Here is a 21,561-nt window from a genome sequence, read left to right as displayed (position 1 = left end):
CTTGTTTTTCAATTCTGATCTCGGAGACATTTATTTTTTAATTTATTATTTAAAAAAACAACAATAAAAGTATGTTTTATCAAATTAAAAAATAATTATTAATTAAAATTGTAAACACTTACAACTAACCTTTTTATAAAAGTAGTTTAGTGTTACAAATTTTTTTGTGTCATAATTTATAATGTGAAAGCTGATATAATTTTAAAAGATTTATATTTTCTTAATATTATTACTGATAAAAATATTAGTTCATATATAAAGATATACATATATATAGCTCCTTCCATATATATTCTCTTTTTCTCGCCGCATATATTGCTAGGCCAGGCATGCAGGCGCAATATTGTAATTTTGCAGTGGACAGATAACCTAATTACTTAATTAGTACACATATTTGTAGGGAGGAATCCGTTTATGTGTCTGCCAACAGAGAACAATTCGACAAGATTCATTTTGAGTAAACCTTTTTAAGTTGAAATAATTAAGAGAGGGTACCGAGATTAATTTTAATTTGTGTAACCGTTGAATTTTAACTAGAGATCTGTCATCATGCACGGAAATGGAATAAGATCCCCGCACGAAATCTCATATAACGATATAAGAATAAAAGTAAACTTTGGGAATATTTAATATATTAATTAGATCTTGAAGTTGTCAACTTGTTGCAAGACCTCATACAACCTATGTTTATTATTTATTATTATCTTCGTTACCTCCCACAACAATCCCACGTGACTAATACACATTCTAATAATCAACACCATTAAACCAAATTATGTATATTAAAAAGAAAGAAAAGAAAAGTCTGTTTGGTGTTATATATAGTAAACGATAATTAAACGCTAGCAATTACGTAAATGATTATGAAATATATATTGTTATATAGTTGGACCATGTTCTCTGTGGCCATATAATATCTTAGCAACGAAAGAATGTTTATCGCCTGCGTACATGTAAATTTCTTTCATTATTTTTTCTTTTAAATTGAAACAATAATATATGATAATGAAGCAACTTGGCACAAGAATGGAGTGCAGAAGCTAGTTATACAAATTAATATTAAGAGGATAGGAGTGAATTGACGATTAATTAAGAGCTGGAATTATATATATTGTGAAGTCAACATTAATAAAGAACTGAAGAAAGCATAGATAAGTAAAATTTTTTATTTTTTATGTTATTTTTTGATGGAACATGAGATGTGGCTGCGGCGCCGGTTGCTGGCTTGCTGCCAAGTGAGTAGTAATTTATTTTATCCCACTTCCATATCATCTTATCGAGCTCATTCATCATGTTATATATATATTTTATTAAAGAAAAAGTTTAAGACCAACAACTTTCTTAAATTTTGGCCAGCATGTAACCACAAAAAAAAAGTGAACCATTGAATGAAATCTCACACCATTAAAACCATCATTGATGGTTATTTGATGGCTATAAATCACAAAAATTGCTGTCCCTAGTATTCCTCTTTTATTAATAATTAAAGACTATAATAATTAAGACTTTAATCGTTCACTTCTATATATAATATATATAAGCTAATTAATTTAGTTGTCTAAGGTTTTCTTTCCAAACAACTTGTTATNTGGGTTTGGAAAATGGAAATTAGTTCAGTCCTTAAGGCCTGAAAGTCGTATTACAATAAGTTAAAAGTGCAATGGGCTTTGTTGATAATAAACCAAAAATAATAGTTGTAATGTTAAACAAAAATCGTGGTGGTGATCTTTTATTTTTTTTTTTCAAAGTCAGATAATTTCATTCATGAAATAAAAGAAATATATAGGTGTTTATATATGGGATAAATAAAAGAAATAGGAGACTCTTAACGCTCTACTATAAAGGTAACATCATATAATAATCTAATAAGAGAGATAAAAAAGTAAAGTACTTATTAATTAGGAAGTGGGAATTTGTTGAAGCTCTTTCTGCAGGTTCACAGCCGATACCATTATCTCTTTCACACTAGTTGATACATTATTAAAGATGAACATGTTCCCAGTCTTCCAAAAGGACCAACGCAAAATCACCATCATCATTCTTTGAGAGGAGCTATTGGGTTGGGTACGCAAGGCTCCCATTCTCAAGTTTCATTCAACATAGAAATCAGAGTTTTCGGTGCTCCTTCTAGTAGCTGGTAAGTTCATTTTTGACCAAATTTTCTTTGATTTTACACAATGGAAGATGCAATGATTTATTATTTCTGGAAATTGTAGGCATCTTCGGCAGATAGGTTGAATCGATGGGATGCGATGATGAAGCTTTTGCAACACTGGAAGCTTTTCATGGAAGCCCCTCCAGAGAAAAATCTTAATCTTTCTTGAGATTTTCAGCTTCCATAGTTCTCGCCACAAATTTTCTTGTCTCATAATCTCTGGACAAAATTCAATGGGAGGATGTGAGAATCCATAAGCCACACGGTACCCAGTACTCACTTCATACAAACCACTTTTATTAAGGGCCCAATAAATTTTATCTTCTCCACCCCCAATTGTTGTTGTTAGCACACGCTGACTAGTGTCTTAAAAATACTTCTAATTAGAGTTTCATTCTACTGACCATTAGAAAGTATTAAGTCTTTCACCATCAATAGTGGTTGATTTTGTAGATTGGAAGTTTCAGATGAAGAAACAACATAAGGATGTGGAGGAGCAAGCCAAGGATCACTGAAGGTTCAGATACTGGATCCATTACCAACTCGCCAAACCAGCCCCTTTTCAACAACCTTACGCCCTTCCAATATGCTACGTTACCCCACGAAAGTACTGTTCTGAACTCTGTATTTATTATAGAACTGTATCGAAATATTTACCTTTGAGGAGTCTAGATAGGAGTGATTGAGGCTGAGAGATAACTTTCCAACATTATTTTGCTAATAGCACCAAATTCTGAGCCCTTAGGTCCTTAAAACCTAGTCCACCTTCCAATTTCGGTCTTGTCATAGTATCCCAACTAACCCATGTCATTTTTCGCTCTGTACCTTTTTGACCCCACAAAAATTGGGAGAATATGTTGTGAATCTCCCTAATTAAAGTGTCAGGAAGACGGAAATATGATAATGAATAAATTGGGATAGCCTCCCCAATAGCTTTGATTAGAACATGCCTGCCTGCAAAGGAGAGAAGTTTTCTTTTCCACCCTTGAACTCGCTTTCTCACCTGTCCTTGATTTCTCCGAAGGTAGCCTTTTTTTTATTTTTGGACTGTAGATGGAAGACCCAAATATTTATCTTGTGCACCAATATGATCAATTTTCAATTTTCGAGCTAGTAGTAATCGAGCAGCGGGAGGAGTATTATTACTAAAGAATAGAGCTAATTTATGCAAATTAACTTTTTGGCCACTGAACCCCTCGTATGATTGAAGAAGATTGAGAATATTTTCACAACTGTTTTTTGATGCTTTGCAAAAAAGGAATGAGTCATCCGCAAATAATAAATGATTAACAGTAGGACATCTTCGGTTGATTTGACTACCTTCAACGAGACCATTTTGCTTTGCCTTATTTAGCAAAAAGGATAATCCTTCTGCACAGAAAAGAAAAAGGTATGGAGATAGAGGGTCTCCTTGACAGATACCTCTATTTGGTTTAAAAAAACCAAAAGATTGACCTTCAACAACGACAAAGTAAGAAACTGTAGTCTCCACCTCCTGTATCCAACCAATCCACCTATATTCAAATCCCAGCTTCTCCAAAATGAACCAAAGAAAATGACACTTAACACGATCATAGGCTTTGCTCATATCCAATTTAACAGCCATTTCACTCGATAAGCCCCTCTTCTTTGTCTTTAGATAGTACATACATTCATGATCGACTAGGACATTGTCTGAAATCAATCTACCCTTAATGAAGGCACTTTGATTAGGGTTGATCAGCGAAGTCATAAATTTCTGTAGCCGATAGGCTAGTACTTTAGAAATAATCTTATACACAACTGAGGAAAGGCTGATGGGTCTAACCTATGTCATATCCTTTGCATCAGGAATCTTAGGAATGAGACAGATTTGTGTATGGTTGAAGCTCTTTAGTAGTCTACCACTGACAAAGAAACTGCGGACAGCCTTAAAAACATCCTCCCCTACTAAACTCCAGTAGAATTGAAAGAATTTAGCCGTAAATCCATTATCACCAAGGGCGCTCTGGGGGTGAACACTAAAGACTGCACGTTTTACCTCATCAAAACTGATCGGTCTAGTTAATTTTCTGTTCATGGTTGCTGAAACTTTGGTTTTAAAATCTTCGAATGCATGTGCCGGATTAGCTTGGTTAATCGATGTGAAGATATCCTTGAAGTATGTTTCAGCTACTTGTGCAATTTTCTCACGGGTGGTAGCATACGTACCATCATTCTTTTCCAGTTTTCAAATTTTATTTCTCCAAATTCTGGATTGGAATGATTGGTGAAAGAAAATTGTATTTCTATCTCATTCTTTTAGCCATTTTACACGAGATTTCTCCCTCCAATAGCTTTCCTCCCTATAGTAAGTATCCTCAAGTTTATTTTTCAAGGCTTCAACCTGTTCTCCCCTTGTAATACCCTCCTCTCTGAGAATTTCAAGTTGAGATGTGAGTTCACCAATGTCTTTCTTCGAATTAGATTTGTTCTGCTGCTGCCATTGAACAATACGGTGCCTACAATGCTTCAATTTTTGAGCCAAAACAAACATTGCTGAGCCATCCACCCATTCTTTCCAAGCTTCAGTGATAATTATCTGAATTTATTCTAAATCACACCATCTCTCCTGAAACTTAAACCTCCGATTAGATTTTTCTATGACCGAATTTGTATCAAGAAGGATAGGCGCATGATCTGAACCATTTTTTGCGAATCAAGACAGCGAGCCTGATGAAAAACAATCCATCCACTCACTGTTTGCAAGTGCACGGTCAAGCCGCTCCCTAATTTGGTCCTGCCCTCGTCGCCTATTAGTCCAGGTGAACCTTCTCCCAATCTTACCCAAGTCCTTCAGTCCACCACCATCAATAAAATTCACAAATTCAGAAATAGATGAAGTTGATTTTAACCCCCTCATTTCTTCTCATTGAGGCTCACTATAGCATTAAAATCACCTATAATTATAACTTTTCCAAAGAAACCTTGTATAAAAGAGGAAGGTTCTGTGTATTGGGTAGATCGAATCCTATCCAAACTATTTAAATGTACCTTAATCAGCCCCCAAGAATAGTTCAAAGCATGATCAGTTACCTTGACAGCTATGAAAAACTATTTTTTAGCAAGAATCTCAACCGTTGTGCCCTCTTTCCATGCTAAAGCCAATCCACCAGCTGTATCCGTCGGACTAACAATTCTCCAATTCGTAAAATGACAAGATCTCAACTTACTTTCTACCAGACGAGATTGATTTTTTGTTTCACATAGAAACACAATCTCGGGGGAGTAGGATTGACACATCCTTTTAAGGTTATGAACTGTCAGGGGTCTTCCCAAACCCCGATAATTCCATGAAAGAACTCTCATGGTGAATTAAAAGGAAGGAATAAAGAAGGGAATTATTCTGTTCGAGTCCAACCGAGGTATAAGGCTCCTTTCGCGACTACTCGGTCTTGGGATGAGTTATACGTCGTCTTGGAGAGGGTGGTGGAAAACCTCGGCAATACGAAACATGGCGGTGGGAGCACCTGCAAAAGCACTCCGACGCTAAAGTCAGTGCAAGATATTAAGAGAATACTACGAATGAGATAATGAAATGTATTTTGTAACCTGTCTTCTTCTGGGTTACTTGGTTTGTTTATATAGGTGAGTTGAGTGTTATCCTTTCATCGTTAGTTTCAATTTTCAAGGTCGTGAGGTGAGTGCCGTTATTGTTAACGGACTAGAGATGGTGTTTTGACTTGCTTTCAAGTTGTGTTGAATTCTCCTACGTTAATATCTCCGCCTTTTTTGGTCGGTTAGGATCTATACCACGTTTTAGGGTACACGTAATAGCCCCCAAGCTTGTCTGACTTTGTCTCAAAAAGCGTCAGGCAAGCTTTTATGATCAGCTACTTCATATGCTTTTCTTGCACGATGCTATTTTTGGGTTGTTCTCGTGTTGGATTGGGTTTTCGTAACTTGGGCTTTCGTTTGAGTATTGACCATGGAAAGAAGTGAGGAAGAGATATGGGTTATACTAGAGGAAAGTTAAAAGACTTTTTACCTTGTGAATCGTGTTTTCATTAATTTGCCCTCTCACCGCTTGGGTTTTCGAGGCCTAGAGCGGTCATTACTTTTGTTCCCACTAAGTTAGTGGGTTGTAATAATAGCTGTTGTATTCTCAACATTCTGCTCTTTCGCATTCTTCCTTCTTGTTGACCCCTCATGACTTCTAAAGGTTAGTTTCCCTCTCCTGATCATTTTTGTTTCTATTTTTTGCAATGGTGAGAGAGAAAGAGAAAGAAAAACTGAAAGTGGTTGAGGTAAAGAAAGATGACCCTTATCATTGGGTACATGATAATGTTAGGACCCGTTTGTCGTCTTATACGAGTGTCGAGTCAATGCGTGAACTGGGGGGTTTGAAATTTGTGAAAAATGGTTCTGGTGTGTCAGTTGAGCTTTTCCCCTGTTCTGGCGAGGATAGGGTTTGTGAGAGGAGGGGTGATTGGAAGTATTTTTACATGTATACTCCCTGTCTAACTGAACTGCGCGTAAGTTTTCCCTTTTCTGATTTTGAGTGTAATGTCTTGACCCAACTTAACTGTGCGCCTTCGCAGTTGCATCCAAACTCTTGGGCATTTCTTTGCGCCTTTCAATGTTTGATGGAGTTTCTTTCTTTTCTTTGCTCTTTGTCGGTATTCTTCTCGTTGTTTCAGTCCAAAGGGGTACAGAAAGGTTTGCCTTAGCAGCTTTCCTGGCCACTCCCTTTTTTTGCTTTACAAGTCTTCTTTTAAGAACTTTAAATCCTTTTTTGTTAAAGTTCGGTCGGTTGAGGCCGAGTATCCGTTTTACTTAGATGATGAGCTTATTGAAAGGTTTCCTCTTTATTGGTGTTCTGAACCGAGCCAAATCCTTGAAGCTACTGAGCGGATTGAAGAGGAAGAGTCTTTTTTAGATTTTCTGATAGAAAGCTTTGCTGTCAGGGAGTGTTTATCTATTCCCGAGCTCTTGCGTTTGTATGACTCTGGTGATAGTGAGGGTTTGAAAACTTACATAGGTAATATTTTGTTTGCTATTGGTTGTGTTAATGTTGTATTTCTTTCTATTATACCTGCTTTGCGCCTGTAGGTGGACGAGTTCCCCATCTTGATCCTTCTCGGTTCCAGTCTTTGTGGCTCAGGGAGATGCAGGTGGCTCAGGGATTCTGAAGGAGGGCGGTGGTGAGGCTGCTCAATCTACTGCTTAGTCGGCATCTTCGTATAAGAGGAAAAAAGATGACACTGAGAAGTCTTTGGAGGTTATTTCTGAAGGTGACAGAGAGGCCGTTGGTAGTAGTAAGTCCATATTTGATCGACAAAAAAGGCTTCACGGTTTTATCTCTGGTACGAGTCCTCACTCTTTGTGGAGCGAGCAATTTCCCATTGCCGAGCTTTCGGATAGGGTTTCTCAGTATCCTGGTTATATGCTCATGACTCGTCGTGTTGATATGGAGGGTATGGGGAAGTTTATCCAGGTCGGTTTGCATATGCATATGTGTAATTTTCTTTCTTTCTTGTTTGTTCTTTATTCATGTTTGTGTGTTACTATCGTAGATCATTGCCTCGCGGTTGATGTGTGTTGGTCGTACTACTGAGCTGGTCGGGGCTGAGCAGCAGGTTTCCATGGAAAGGGTTGCTGAGCTGGAGAAATTGATTAAGGACAAGGATACTGAAATGGAGAAGTTGTTGAAGGAGAAAGACGACGTTATTGTGGATGTCACAGCGAAGATAAAAGAGTCTGAGGACGAGGTTGTTCGTCTTAGATATCAGATTCGACTTATACAAACAGAGATAAAAGATAGCGATAAGACTAAAGGATAGCTGACTTCCAGAGTCCATGAGTTGGAAGAGGAGGGAATGGAGATGTTTTCCTCTGGGTTTGATTAAGCTGTCAGTCAGGTTGCTGTTTTAGCCCTTGAGTTTGATTGTGGCCGGCTGGATGTGACCAAAATAGTCATTGATGGGAAGCTTGTTGTGGACGGGACTGTGGAGGATCACGACGAGAATGTCCCACCTTCTTGATTTATGTATTTGTATATTTCTGTGACTGTGACTTGTGTATTTTGATGTTTGTTTGTCGTTTTGAACTTAAGTAACCTTTATTTGAGCTTACCAAGGTCTGGTCAATTTGACAATTTGGTATTTGGATAATATATAGTTATGACTGCTTGGTTTGATACTTTTGTATTCAGAAGTAGGATAGAAAAAAATAGGAATAAATCGTGTATTCATATTGCGTTTCTCTAAATTCGACAATTTGACAAGTTGGGCGTCCGGCCTCGTTAAAACCCTCCTGAGGTAAAACCCTTATATGGGAAAAAACCTCTAAGGGGGAAAAATATTACCTTCCTTCGCGGATTTGTACAAGTTAGGATCTATACAACTTTAGTGAAGATATATTCCAATTTCCTGATAATGGGTCGCCTTGCAGTGTTTGGAGTTGGTAAGCCCCCATTATGAGCACTTTTGAAATCTGAAATGATCCTTCCCAATTTGCGGCAAGTTTCCTGCAAGATGGGGGTCGTCATGCCTCGGTTTTCTGGAGGACCAGGTCGCCTTCGTTGAATGTCCTGGGTACTACTTTTTTGTTGTGTCTTCTCTCTGTTAGCTGTTTCATTGCTCTTTGTTTAATAGCAGCGATGTCTCTATCTTCCTCCACGAGGTCTAGCTCGGCCCTTCTTGTATCTATATTTTTATTGTGATGGTATAGCTCGAACCTTAGTGTGGGGATGCCAACCTCGATTGGTATAAGGGCCTCTGTTCCATAGACTAGTTTCAATGGGGTTTCGCCTGTTGTAGTTTGTATCATCGTGTTATAGATCCATAGTATTTCTGGGATCAGATCTTCCCATTCACCTTTTGCATTGCTGAGCTTTTTTCTCATTGCCTGCAATATTACTCGGTTAGTAGCTTCGGCCTGCCCATTTGTTTGTGGGAGTTCAACCGAGCTAAAATGGTGTTGTATGTCAAAATTTTTCAAAAATGATGCAAGTTTGTTATCTGTAAATTGTCTACCATTATCCGATATTATTTCCCATGGTATTCTGAATCGGTGTAAGAACCGTGACAAATTAACCGCCTAATTAGATAATTAATTGCCCAAATTAGGTTCCAAAAAGTTAGAGTGAGAATTTGAGGATTTAAATATGATTTTTGGACTCAGTATGTTTTTCTGAGTTAGAAAATGTGTTTTCTGCAAAAAACTGCAAAAAACCGCGAACCAACAGTTGAACCGGTTGAACCAGTTCAAGTCTGCCCGGTACTGCGTGGGAAAAAGTGAAAACAGTCAAAAACCTTAGAAAAATGATAGAAGTCGAAAATCGGGCGTTAATTTTAAAGGTTTGGCCTGAAGTTGGGCCAAACGGGCTAAAAACGCTAAAGGGTTGGATTGAGCCCAAGTTGGGCTCAAGCCCAACATATAAAAGGGTCCATTAATGAACCCAATCAGCCATAACACTCTCAAAACATAACATCACCAGCTAAGAAGAGAAGGAGAAGAGAACCCCATGAGCACTATTCACCATCTTCTTCTCAAGCTCATATGTTGAGCTATAGAGCTCCGATTGCCACACCGTTTGCGGCTACGCGTTCCTTGTGAAGAGCTCTACAAGACCCATACAAGAAACTAGAAAGGTAACCACGAAATTTTCCCAGTTCTTCTCTTCAAAATTTCGAAAATTTAGGGCTTTTGATTAAGTGAGATTTTGTGATTTTGGGTGTTTAGGTGCACTCTATCCTTTGGTTAGCATTGGATTTGGTATCCATAACAGTTGGGCAAGGTAAGAGCTTTTGAAACCCTTGTGAGATTATGATTAAATTGAGCCCTAGGTTGACTTGTGATGATTTATGCATATATAGCTTGATTATTGTGAGTTTGGGAGCTATTGGAACTTGTTGGTGCTTGTTGAAGTGGAATTGAAAGCTTGGAGTGTGGTTGAGGGATTGATTGTGCAAAATTTGGAGTTTTGATTCATTTTAGAAATCGGCTAAGGTATGGTTTTGGTTTCCTCTATGTAGTATATAATATTCATGGACACTTAGGCTAGTGACTTATAGGATAAGTTTGAATTATAATGGTTGATGAGTTGTTGAATATTAATGTATGATGATTTATTATGGATTGATGATGATATGATGATGATGATGATTGATTGTGTGAATTGAAAAGTGAATGGTGATAATATGTGTGATGTTGATAACGATGAAATGGTAATGTGGTTGGAAAATGTGAAAGAGGATTGATTATAATGTGATATGTGATATTGAGGTTGAGAATAATATGTGAAGAAAAATATGGTAAGTTTGGTGTGATATGACACAAAGGGTAAATTTTGATGAAAAATGGAGTTTGGGAGGGGTTGGTATGGTTTTGGTTGTGTTTTACAAGAAATTGGGGATTTTGGCAAAAGTTAGTTTTTGGTGAACTTTGTCTGATCATAACTCATGTCTCAATTTTCAAAATTGAATGATATTTGTTTGAAATTAAAGCTTATTGAAAACCCTTCGAATCGATATAAAGTTTGTAAAATTTGGAATTTTTTAGAGGAAGTTATGATCAATCAAAGTTAGGTGTTAAAATCTGAAATTTTGCAAAGTTGCAGAATTTTATGATTTCTGGTATGTGTGCACGCACAGCCTCTGTGAAAATTTTAACCTGTGCGCACGTACAAACATGTGCGTACGCACACACAGAGGCAGGCAATCTATTCACAGCGCTAGCACAGCTTGTGCGCGCACACACTAATGAGAATTTACAACCTGTGCGCACGTGCAGCCCTGTGCGTACGCACAAGTTGGGAAGGGGAGTTTGTTGAGGGCGCTAGCACAGGTTTTGCGAGCGAACAGACATTGTGAATTCTGTTACCTATGCGTACGCACACCTCTATGCGATGCACACGTTTTAAAACTTCTCTAGGGCGTGCGCACGCACACCCCTATGCGTACGCACACGCCCTGTTTCTCAAATTTAAACTTTGTTTTCAACTATTTTACCTTTCCAACAAGATTGTAAGCTTTTGTGACACCATTTTATGCTTTTAGTCTTAATTTTGGGCATGAGAACATGGGAAATAACCTGAGGGTTTTAGTTGATGATTATTATGAAAAATTAGAAAATAGAGATTTATATTTCGGGTGTACTGAGGATGTGTTTGACGGTATGTGAAGAATGACTGATATATGAGATGAGGACTGATGAATTGTTAAGTTCGGAATTGAAATGTGAATTGACAGTAGTTGTGATGAGTCAACTCGGAAATGGAAATGTTGATGTGACAGTGGTTAAGATGAGTCGAGGACTCAAATGTGCAATGATGAATCATTGCTGTATTAAAATTGTTTTATGAAAAACCACTGAACTACTGTTTTAAATTTAGATTATGAGACGCTATGCGCCCGACAGGGACGACGGTTGGATCCCACCTGTCGAGGTAGCGGCGTCGGCGTAAGGGCGGTGGTTCGTTCCGCTTGCGTTGAGATGTAAGGTCTGTGGTAAGAGTATCCCGCTCGCATCCATTCGGATCAATAGAGCGTGCAGGCGCAAAACCCTGGACAGTGATCCGAGTACTATATCTCGGGGGTTCCTAATGATGATTTCGAATGGCGACATTTCCATGGAGATGTGTCGGGTTGGCAGTTAAACCGACAATGTGATATCACAGCCAGTAGGACAGGTATTCATCATATGCATTTTATATCTGTTTGTTTGTTTTACCGACTTGTAATTGTATGCCTAATTGAATAACATGCCTATTTGCTTACTTGACTTGCCTTATATGCTTCTACTTGTGATTTACTTCCATTGCAATTAATTGTAATTTCTACTGGGATTGCGGAGGTTCAGAAGGCGGTGGCGATGGGATCGCTTGGAGGATAGGTTGGTGAAGGCTGTGGGACAGCGGTGTTTGGTTAGAATAGAAATCCCTTAAGATAGAGTACCCTGTTTATTTATGTTAAGATTTATATAATTATGCTTATCTATTTTAGTATGCCTTAAGATTGAAATCTTGTGATGGATATGAAGTCTAGGATTGCCTTTGGCGTCCCGAGATCTTATATCCTACATCACTGGGCACTGTTACCATACTGAGAACCTCTGGTTCTCATGCCATATTTCTGTTGGATTTTTCAGATGCAGGTCGCAACCCACCTCGGTGAGTTGCTTGGATGGTGACAGAAGCGGAGGATCATATTACTCTTGGAGTCTTTTGATTTATTTTGTTATACATCTCTCACTTTTGTATTTTGTTTTTGCCTAGAGGCTTGTATTGAGAGAGAAAAACTGTATAAGCTGATTTTACTGTCTGGTTTCATGTATGGTCTGTATATAGCTAGCCGGCTTAAACTCCACGAGTCATGGCTAGATTCTTATGATATTATATTATTATATTTTGATATATCTTATCTGTATCTTGTGTTTTAAGTTAGAAGCTTTGTTAGTACGTTTGCGCTTTTTAAATCCTGTTTTTGAGCTATATCCTTTATCAGGTTTCTAGATTATATTAATTCTTTCTATATATTATACGTATGAGCTTAGAACTGTCTTAACCTTTGATTAACCTTTGCTTTACGATGCGAGGTAAATCTTAGGCTAATTAGGGTGTTACATTTAGTGGTATCAGAGCAGTTCATCCTAGTGAGCCTGAGGGATGGACCGATTGTGCTTCATTGCATACTCTGTGTGTCTTTTCTTTGATGCTATTAAGTTATCTGTCTGATATTGCATAGCATGCTTGTTTGTGAATGCCTGTTTGGGATAATTGAAGCACTAGGCTTTTGATATTGAGACTGATCACCTTGATATCGATTGTTTGGTGTAGACAGGAAGCGGACGAGGTCGAGCCCGTTCACAAGAAAGTAGGAATGCGCAACCGGCGGACAACCATGCCGAATTCATGGCGGCCATGGCAAACCTTGCGAATACTATGGAGGCTAATGCTGCTGCGACTCTACAAGTTGTGCAGAGGTTAGGCCAACCGGCCGAAAATGGCAACGGAAATGGTGAAGGGAATGTGAATGATAATGTTGAGGGAAATGGAGATAATGCGGGAGGTGCCCCGATGATCTTGGCGACTTTTCTCAAAGTTCATCCGCCAATTTTCCGAGAATCAACTAATCCTACTGAAGCGGACAACTGGTTTCAGGCCATGGAACGTGCCTTACAGGCGCAGCACGTTCTGAATAACCAATATGTTGAATTTGCTGCTTATCAGCTGGGAGGAGAGGCTCAGCCTGGTGGCAAGTAGAGTGTCGATTGCTACAGCTCCAGAATGTCGACGTACCTTGGGATGTATTCCAGACGGCCTTCTACAAGAAGTACTTTCTTGAGTCTACAAGGGAAGCGAAGGAGATGGAATTGATGCAGCTGAAGCAAGGTTCCTTGTTAGTGGCAGACTACACAAGCAAGTTTGAGGAGCTTTGTAAGTTTTCTAGGGTATGTCAGGGTTCCCCGGAAACCTATGAAAGTTGGAAGTGTATCAAGTACCAAAGAGGCTTGAAGGACAACATTATGACTGCTGTGGCTCCAATGGAGATTCGTACTTTTTCTGACTTGGTGAACAAGGCGAGAGTGGTGGAAGAGTATGCCAAGACGGTAGCTTCGTCCAAGGAAACTCACGAAGGAAGTTTTAAGACATGGCAAGTATTTCCATCCGAGGGGTCAAAGTTTCAAGAGAGGAGGATATGCGCCTCAAGGTCAAGGAGGCTTTATAAAGAACACTCAGGATCAGTTTCAACGTGGCAAAGGGAGAGGAAATCAAAGTAAGAATTCTCTGGATTTGACTTGTGTACGTTGTGGGCATTTTCATCCATATGACTCATGCAAGGTTGGTTTAGGTGGTTGCTTCAACTGTGGATTGCCTGGCCACATTGCGAGGGATTTCACTCGTGGGAGGAACCCAAATGCGGGTCAGAGTCAGCATCATGGTCGAGTTTTTGCTGTGAACGCCAAGGATGCTTGTAAGGCAGATCCGTTGATGAGAGGTATATGTCTAATTGGTGATAAATCCTTAGTTTCATTGTATGATACTGGAGCTTCACATTCGTTTATTTCATTTGCTAAAGTTGATGAACTAGGTTTGAAAGTGTCAGAGTTAGCATTTGATCTGCATGTACATACTTCGCATCAGACGGTTATGACTAGGTCAGGTTATAGGCAAGTAGGATTTAAACTAGAGGGTAGAGATTTTGTACATGATTTGATCTATTTGTCAATGGTTGGATTGGAGATGATTTTGGGGTTTGATTGGTTGTCGAAGAATCGGATTTTGTTGGATTACTTTGAACGGACAATTCAATTTATGCCGGAAGGAGAAAATGGAGCAGTGGTAGCTGAGGGTTATTACCTGAACTCTGTAATGGTGCACTGTGGTAGGGAAGGGTGTCAGGGTTACATCTTGTTAACTGCTAATGCTTCGGGCGATGCCCAGAACTTAGATCAAATCCCGATAGTTAGAGATTTTCTGGAGGTATTCCCGGAAGATATCCCTGAGTTCCCACCTCAAAGGGAGATTGAATTTATGATTGAATTGGTGCCAGGAGCTGGACCAGTATCGATTGTGCTGTATAGAATGGCTCCGATAGAGCTGACAGACTTAAAGACTCAGTTGGAAGAGCTTTTGAACAAGAGGTTTATTCGACCGAGTGTATCACAGTGGGGAGCGCCAGTTTTATTGGTGAAGAAGAAGGATGGAGGAATGCGACTGTGTGTGGATTACCGACAGTTGAACAAAGTAATTGTGAAGAACAAGTATCCGTTACCTAGGATCGACGACTTGATGGATCAATTGCAAGGAGCCGGAGTGTTTTCCAAGATTGACTTGAGATCCAGTTACCATCAGATAAGGGTGAAGGAGGATGATATCCCTAAAACTGCGTTTAGGACGCGCTATAGACACTACGAATTTGTGGTGATGTCCTTTGGGTTAACAAGTGCACCTGCTATTTTCATGGATTACATGAACAGAGTCTTTCGTCCCTTTTTGGACAAATTCGTGGTGGTTTTCATAGACGACATCTTAGTTTACTCTAAGACGGCAAAGGAGCATAAGGAACACTTGAGGATTGTATTGCAAATCTTAAAGGAGCGAAAGTTGTATGCTAAGTTGTCAAAGTGTGAGTTCTGGAAGGAGGAAGTAAAGTTTTTAGGTCATGTGGTGAGCAAAGGAGGAATAGCCGTAGACCCTTCGAAGGTAGAAGCGGTAATGGAATGGGAAAGACCAATGACGGTGATGGAAGTTTGAAGCTTCTTGGGCTTAGCTGTATATTACCGAAGATTTATTGAAGGATTTTCCCGGATAGTACTACCGATGACTAAGTTGACAAGGAAGGATGTGCCTTTTGTGTGGACGTCGGAGTGTGAAGAGAATTTTCAAGCTTTGAAGGAGAAGTTAACTTCAGCACCTGTTCTAATCTTACCGGAACCGCATGAACCGTTTGAAGTATATTGTGATGCGTCACTGAAAGGTTTGGGTTGCGTGTTGATGCAACACCGGAATGTGGTGGCTTACGCATCGCGTCAGCTGAGACCGCATGAAGTGAATTACCCCATTCATGATTTGGAATTAGCGGCGATTGTGTTTGCCTTAAAGATTTAGATACACCACTTGTATGGAGTGAGCTATAGCGTCTTTTCAAATCATAAGAGCCTCAAGTACATCTTTGATCAGAAAGAGCATAACATGCGTCAGAGGAGGTGGATGGAATTGTTAAAAGATTATAATTTTGAACTAATTTATCATCCTGGACGGGCGAATGTGGTAGCAGACGCTTTGAGTCGGAAGCCCTTGACAATAGCTTGGATAGGGATTAAGGAAGAAGAGCTAGTGGATAAGTTTGTGGATCTTAAGCTAGATATTGGTGAAGTTGCCGGAAGAGATTGCTTGAATTAGTTGCAAATCTCGAGTACATTTAAAACAGAGATTCAGAAGGCTCAGCAAGATGAGCAAAAGTTTCAACAATTGTTTCAACCAGTTGGTGATAAGAGGCGTGGAGAATTCACCAAGGATGATGAAGGGTTATGGAGATATAAGGTAAGAATTTACATACCGGATGTCGGGAGTTTGAGGCAAGAATTGTTGTCAGAAGCTCACAACAGTGGGTTTTCTATTCATCCCGGAAGTACAAAGATGTATTATGTCTTAAAAAAGATGTTCTGGTGGCCTGGGATGAAAGGTGATATAGCAACAGTGGTATCCAAGTGCCTAACGTGTCAGAAGGTGAAGATAGAGCATCAGAAATCGTCGGGAATGCTACAACCACTTGAGATTCCTCAGTGGAAGTGGGAAGGAATTGCAATGGGTTTTGTGACCGGATTACCAAGGACTAGGTTGGGATTTGATGCGGTTTGGTTGATCGTGGATCGCTTAACCAAATCTGCTCATTTTCTCCCTATCCGAGTGAATTGTTCTATGGAGGAGTTAGCGAGGTTGTACATCAAGGAGATCGTAAGGTTGCACGGTGTACCATCGAGCATAGTATCGGATCGTGATCCCCGATTCACATCAAGGTTTTGGGGAGCTTTCCAAAGAGCTTTCGGTACGAAGCTATGTCTCAGCACGGCATATCATCCGCAAACAGATGGACAGTCGGAAAGGACTATTCAGACGTTGGAGGATATGCTGAGAGCATGTGTATTGGATCAACCCGGAAGTTGGGACCGTTACAAGCCATTGGTGGAGTTTGCGTACAACAATAGCTTTCATGCGAGCATTGGGATGGCTCCGTATGAGGCCTTGTATGGACGGAAGTGCCAATCTCCACTTTGTTGGTATGAATCTGGTGAAGTAAGTATTTTGGGTCCTGATTTGATAGCAGAGACTACTGAGAAGATTAAGAAGATTCGGGGGAGAATTCTAACGGCACATAGTCGATAAAAGAGTTATGCTGATCAGAGAAGGAAACTATTGGAGTTTGAAGTGGGAGAACATGTATTTCTGAGGGTTACACCGACTACTGGATTCTGAGGCGATTCGAGCCGGTGGCGTATCAAGTAGCCTTGCCACCTCACCTGTCTAACTTACATGACGTATTCCACGTGTCTCAACTTCGCAAGTACACGTCAGATGCGGCTCATGTGTTAGAGCCTGAATCGGTCGAGTTGAGGGAGAACTTGACTTTTCAAGTAACACCGGGGCGTATCGACGACACTAGTGTGAAGAAACTGCGAGGAAAGAAAGTCTCATTGGTTAAAGTTGCTTGGGAGCGAGCAGGAGTTGAAGAGCATACTTGAGAATTGGAGTCCGAGATGCGAAAAGATTATCCCGAGCTTTTCTCAGGTAATCACTAATTTTGAGGGCAAAATTTCTTATTTGGTGGGGAGAATGTAAGAACCGCGACTAATTAACCGCCTAATTAGATAATTAATTGCCTAAATTAAGTTCCAAAAAGTTAGAGTGAGAATTTGAGGATTTAAATATGATTTTTGGACTCAGTAGGTTTTTCTGAGTTAGAAAATGTGTTTTCTGCGAAAAACCACGAACCGGTTGAACTGGTTCAAGTCTACCCGGTACTGTGCGAGGAAAAGTGAAAACAGTAAAAAACCTTAGAAAAATAATAGAAGTCAAAAACCGGGCGTTAATTTTAAAGGTTTGGACCGGGCTCAAGTTGGGTCCAAGCCCAACATATAAAAGGGTCCATTAATGAACCCAATCAGCTATAACACTCTCAAAACATAACATCATCAGCTGAGAAGAGAATCCCATGAGCACTATTCACCATCTTCTTCTCCTCAAGCTCATATCTTGAGATATAGAGCTCCGATTGTTGCACCGTTTGCGGCTACGCGTTCCTTGTGAAGAGCTCTACAAGACCCGTACAAGAAATTGGAAAGGTAACCACGAAATCTTCCCAGTTCTTCTCTTTAAAATTTCGAAAATTTAGGACTTTTGATTAAGTGAGATTTTGTGATTTTGGGTGTTTAAGTGCACTTTGGCCTTTGGTTAGCATTGGATTTGGCATCCATAACAGTTGGGCAAGGTAAGAGCTTTTGAAACCCTTGTGAGATTATGATTAAATTGAGCCCTAGGTTGACTTGTGATGATTTATGCATATATAGCTTGATTATTGTGAGTTTGGGAGCTATTGGAACTTGTTGGTGCTTGTTGAAGTAGAATTGAAAGCTTGGAGTGTGGTTGAGGGCTTGATTGTGCAAAATTTGGAGTTTTGGTTCATATTGGGAATCAACCAAGGTATGGTTTCGGTTTCCTCTATGTAATATATAATATTCATAGACACTTAGGCTAGTGACTTATAGGATAGGTTTGAATTATAATGGTTGATGAGTTGTTGAATATTGATGTATGATGATTTATTATGGATTGATGATGATATGATGATGATGATTGATTGTGTGAATTGAAAAGTGAATGGTGATAATACGTGTGATGTTGATATCGATGAAATGGTAATGTGGTTGGAAAATGTGAAAGAGGATTGATTATAATGTGATATGTGATATTGAGGTTGAGAATAATATGTGAAGAAAAATATGGTATATTTGGTGTGATATGACACAAAGGGTAAATTCTGATGAAAAATGGAGTTTGGGAGGGGTTGGTATGGTTTTGGTTGTGTTTTACAAGAAATTGGGGATTTTGGCAAAAGTTGGTTTTGGGTAAACTTTGTCTGATCATAACTCATGCCTCAGTTTTCAAAATTGATTGATATTTCTTTGAAATTAAAGCTTATTGAAATCCCTTCAAATCGATATAAAGTTTGTAAAATTTGGAATTTTGTAGAGGAAGTTATGATCAATCAAAGTTTGGTGTTAAAATCTGAAATTCTGCAAAGTTGCAGAATTTTATGATTTTTGGTATGTGCGCACGCACAGCCTTTGCGAAAAATTTAACCTGTGCGCACGCACAGACCTGTGCGTACGCACACGCAGAGGCAGGCAATCTGTTCACAGCGCTAGCACAGCTTGTGCGCGCACACACCAATGAGAATTTACAACCTGTGCGCACGCACAAGTTGGGAAGGGGAGTCTGTTGAGGGAGCTAGCACAGGTTGTGCGAGTGAACAGACATTGTGAATTTTGGTACCTATGCGTACGTACACCTCTATGTATACGCACACGTTTTAAAACTTCTCTAGGGCGTGCGCACGCACACGCCCTGTTTCTCAAATTTAAACTTTGTTTTCAACTATTTCACCTTCCCAACAAGATTGTAAGCTTTTGTGACACCATTTTAAGGCTTTTATGCTTAATTTTGGGCATGAGAACATGGGAAATAACTTGAGGGTTTTAGTTGATGATTATTATGAAAAATTAGAAAATGGAGATTTAGGTTTCGGGTGTATTGAGGATGTGTTTGACGGTATGTGAAGAATGATTGATATATGAGATGAGAACTGATGAATTGTTAAGTTCGGAATCGAAATGTGAATTGACAGTAGTTGTGATGAGTCGAGGACTCGGAAATGGAAATTTTGATGTGACAGTGGTTGAGATGAGTCGAGGACTCGAATGTGCAATGATGAATCATTGTTGTATTGAAAATGTTTTATGAAAAACCACTGAACTACTGTTTTAAATTGAGATTATGAGACGCTATGCGCCCGGCAGGGACGGCGGTTAGATCCTGCCTGTCGAGGTAGCGGCGGCAGCGTAAGGGCGGTGGTTCGTCCCGCTTGTGTTGAGATGTGAGGTCTGTGGCAAGAGTATCCCGCTCGCATCCCTTCGGATCTATAGAGCGTGCAAGCGCAAAACCCTAGACAGTGATCCAAGCACTATATCTCAGGGGTTCCCAATGATGATTCTGAAGGGCGACATCTCCATGGAGATGTGTCGGGTTGGCAGTTGAACCGATAATGTGATATCACAGCCAGTAGGACAGGCATTCATCATATGCATTTTCTATCTGTTTGTTTGTTTTGCCGACTTGTAATTGTATGCCTAATTGAATAACATGCCTATTTGCTTACTTGACTTACTTGCCTTATATGCTTCTACTTGTGATTTACTTCCATTGCAATTAATTGTGATTTCTACTGAGATTGAGGAGGTTTGGAAGGCGGTGGCGTTGGGATCGCATGGAGGATAGGCTGGTGAAGGCTGTGGGACAGCAGTGTTTGGTTAGAATAGAAATCCCTTAAGATAGAGTACCTTGTTTATTTATGTTAAGATTTATATAATTATGCTTATCTGTTTTAGTATGCCTTAAGATTGAAATCTTGTGATGGATATGAAGTCTAGGATTGCCTTTGGCGTCCCGGGATCTTATATCCTACATCACTGGGCACTGTTACCATATTGAGAATCTCCGGTTATCATACCATGTTTCTGTTGGGTTTTTCAAATGCAGGTCGCAACCCGCCACGGTGAGTTGCTTGGATGGTGACAGAAGCGGAGGATCCTGTTACTCTTGGAGTCTTTTGATTTATTTTGTTATACATATCTCACTTTTGTATTTTGTTTTTTCCTAGTGGCTTGTATTGAGAGAGAAAAATTGTATAAGCTGATTTTACTGTCTGGTTTCATGTATGGTCTGTATATGGTTAGCCGGCTTAAACTCCGTGAGCTGTGGCTAGATTCTTATGATATTATACTATTATATTTTGATATATCTTATCTGTATCTTGTGTTTTAAGTTAGAAGCTTCGTTAGTATATTTGCGCTTTTTAAATCCTGTTTTTGAGCTATGTCCTCTATCAGGTTTCTAGATTATATTAATTCTTTCTATATATTATACGTATGAGCTTAGAACTGTCGTAACCTTTGATTAATCTTTGCTTTACGCGTGAGGTAAATCTTAGGCTAATTAGGGTGTTACAATTGGCGTATAATGTATTTCCATATGAAAGATCATACCTTCTCAGCCGTTATTCTTGCCAATGGTTGTGCTTCTATCCATTTTGAGAAATAATCTATTGAAACTAAAAGAAATTTTACCTGACCCGGCGCTATTGGAAATGGGCTGAGGATATTGAACCCCCATCTGTAGAAAGGCCAGCTTACTTCCATACTGTGCATTACCTCGGCGGGCTTCATGGAGATAGCGGCATGCTTTTGACAGTTGTCGCAGGTTTTGACCTTTGTTATGCAGTCTCTCTTTATGGTCGGCCAGTAATATCCTGTTCGGATAATCTTTGCTGCCAGAGCTCGTCCACTTATGTGATTTCCACATACGCCCTCATGGACCTCGTTCATTTCTTCATTTGCTTCATCTTTGCCGAGACATTTCAGTAATGGGTGTGGGAAACCACGCCTGTATAGCTCTCCCGCTACTATTGTAAAAAGACTTGCTTTTCATCTGAAGTTTTAAGGGTTGGTCTCTTTGCTGGGTATGATTCCTGCATTAATGTATTCAAGAAAATGTAATCTCCAGTCGTTTGTATGAATGGTGTTTATCATGTATAATGATTCGTTGGTAGGTTTTTCTAGTGTAAGTTGTGATAGTGCCGATGTTTGTGTGCTTGCTCTAGTGGCGG

The 21,561-nt window shown here is 39.5% G+C and overlaps 1 protein-coding gene across 1 annotated transcript; it reads left to right on the top strand.

Moving 5' to 3' along the window:
* On the top strand, positions 13,484 to 15,374 carry LOC107620106 (uncharacterized protein K02A2.6-like). Its single transcript, XM_021114439.1, has 2 exons — positions 13,484 to 13,774; positions 13,959 to 15,374. The coding sequence occupies exons 1-2, from the start codon at positions 13,484 to 13,486 to the stop codon at positions 15,372 to 15,374; spliced, it is 1,707 nt and encodes a 568-aa protein (XP_020970098.1).

The sequence above is a fragment of the Arachis ipaensis genome, chromosome B10 (assembly GCF_000816755.2).
Source record: "Arachis ipaensis cultivar K30076 chromosome B10, Araip1.1, whole genome shotgun sequence".
Classification (NCBI taxonomy): domain Eukaryota; kingdom Viridiplantae; phylum Streptophyta; class Magnoliopsida; order Fabales; family Fabaceae; genus Arachis; species Arachis ipaensis.
This window is presented reverse-complemented; position numbering and strand designations above follow the sequence as displayed.

What these genes read in the sequence shown, in the direction of transcription:
- LOC107620106 (XM_021114439.1), top strand. Translation starts at nt 13,484, where the DNA reads ATGGAATTGATGCAGCTGAAGCAAGGTTCCTTGTTAGTGGCAGACTAC. An exon ending in GAAGTTTTAAGACATGGCAA is followed by an intron (nt 13,775 to 13,958) that starts GTATTTCCATCC and finishes GACTCATGCAAG; the next exon opens with GTTGGTTTAGGTGGTTGCTT.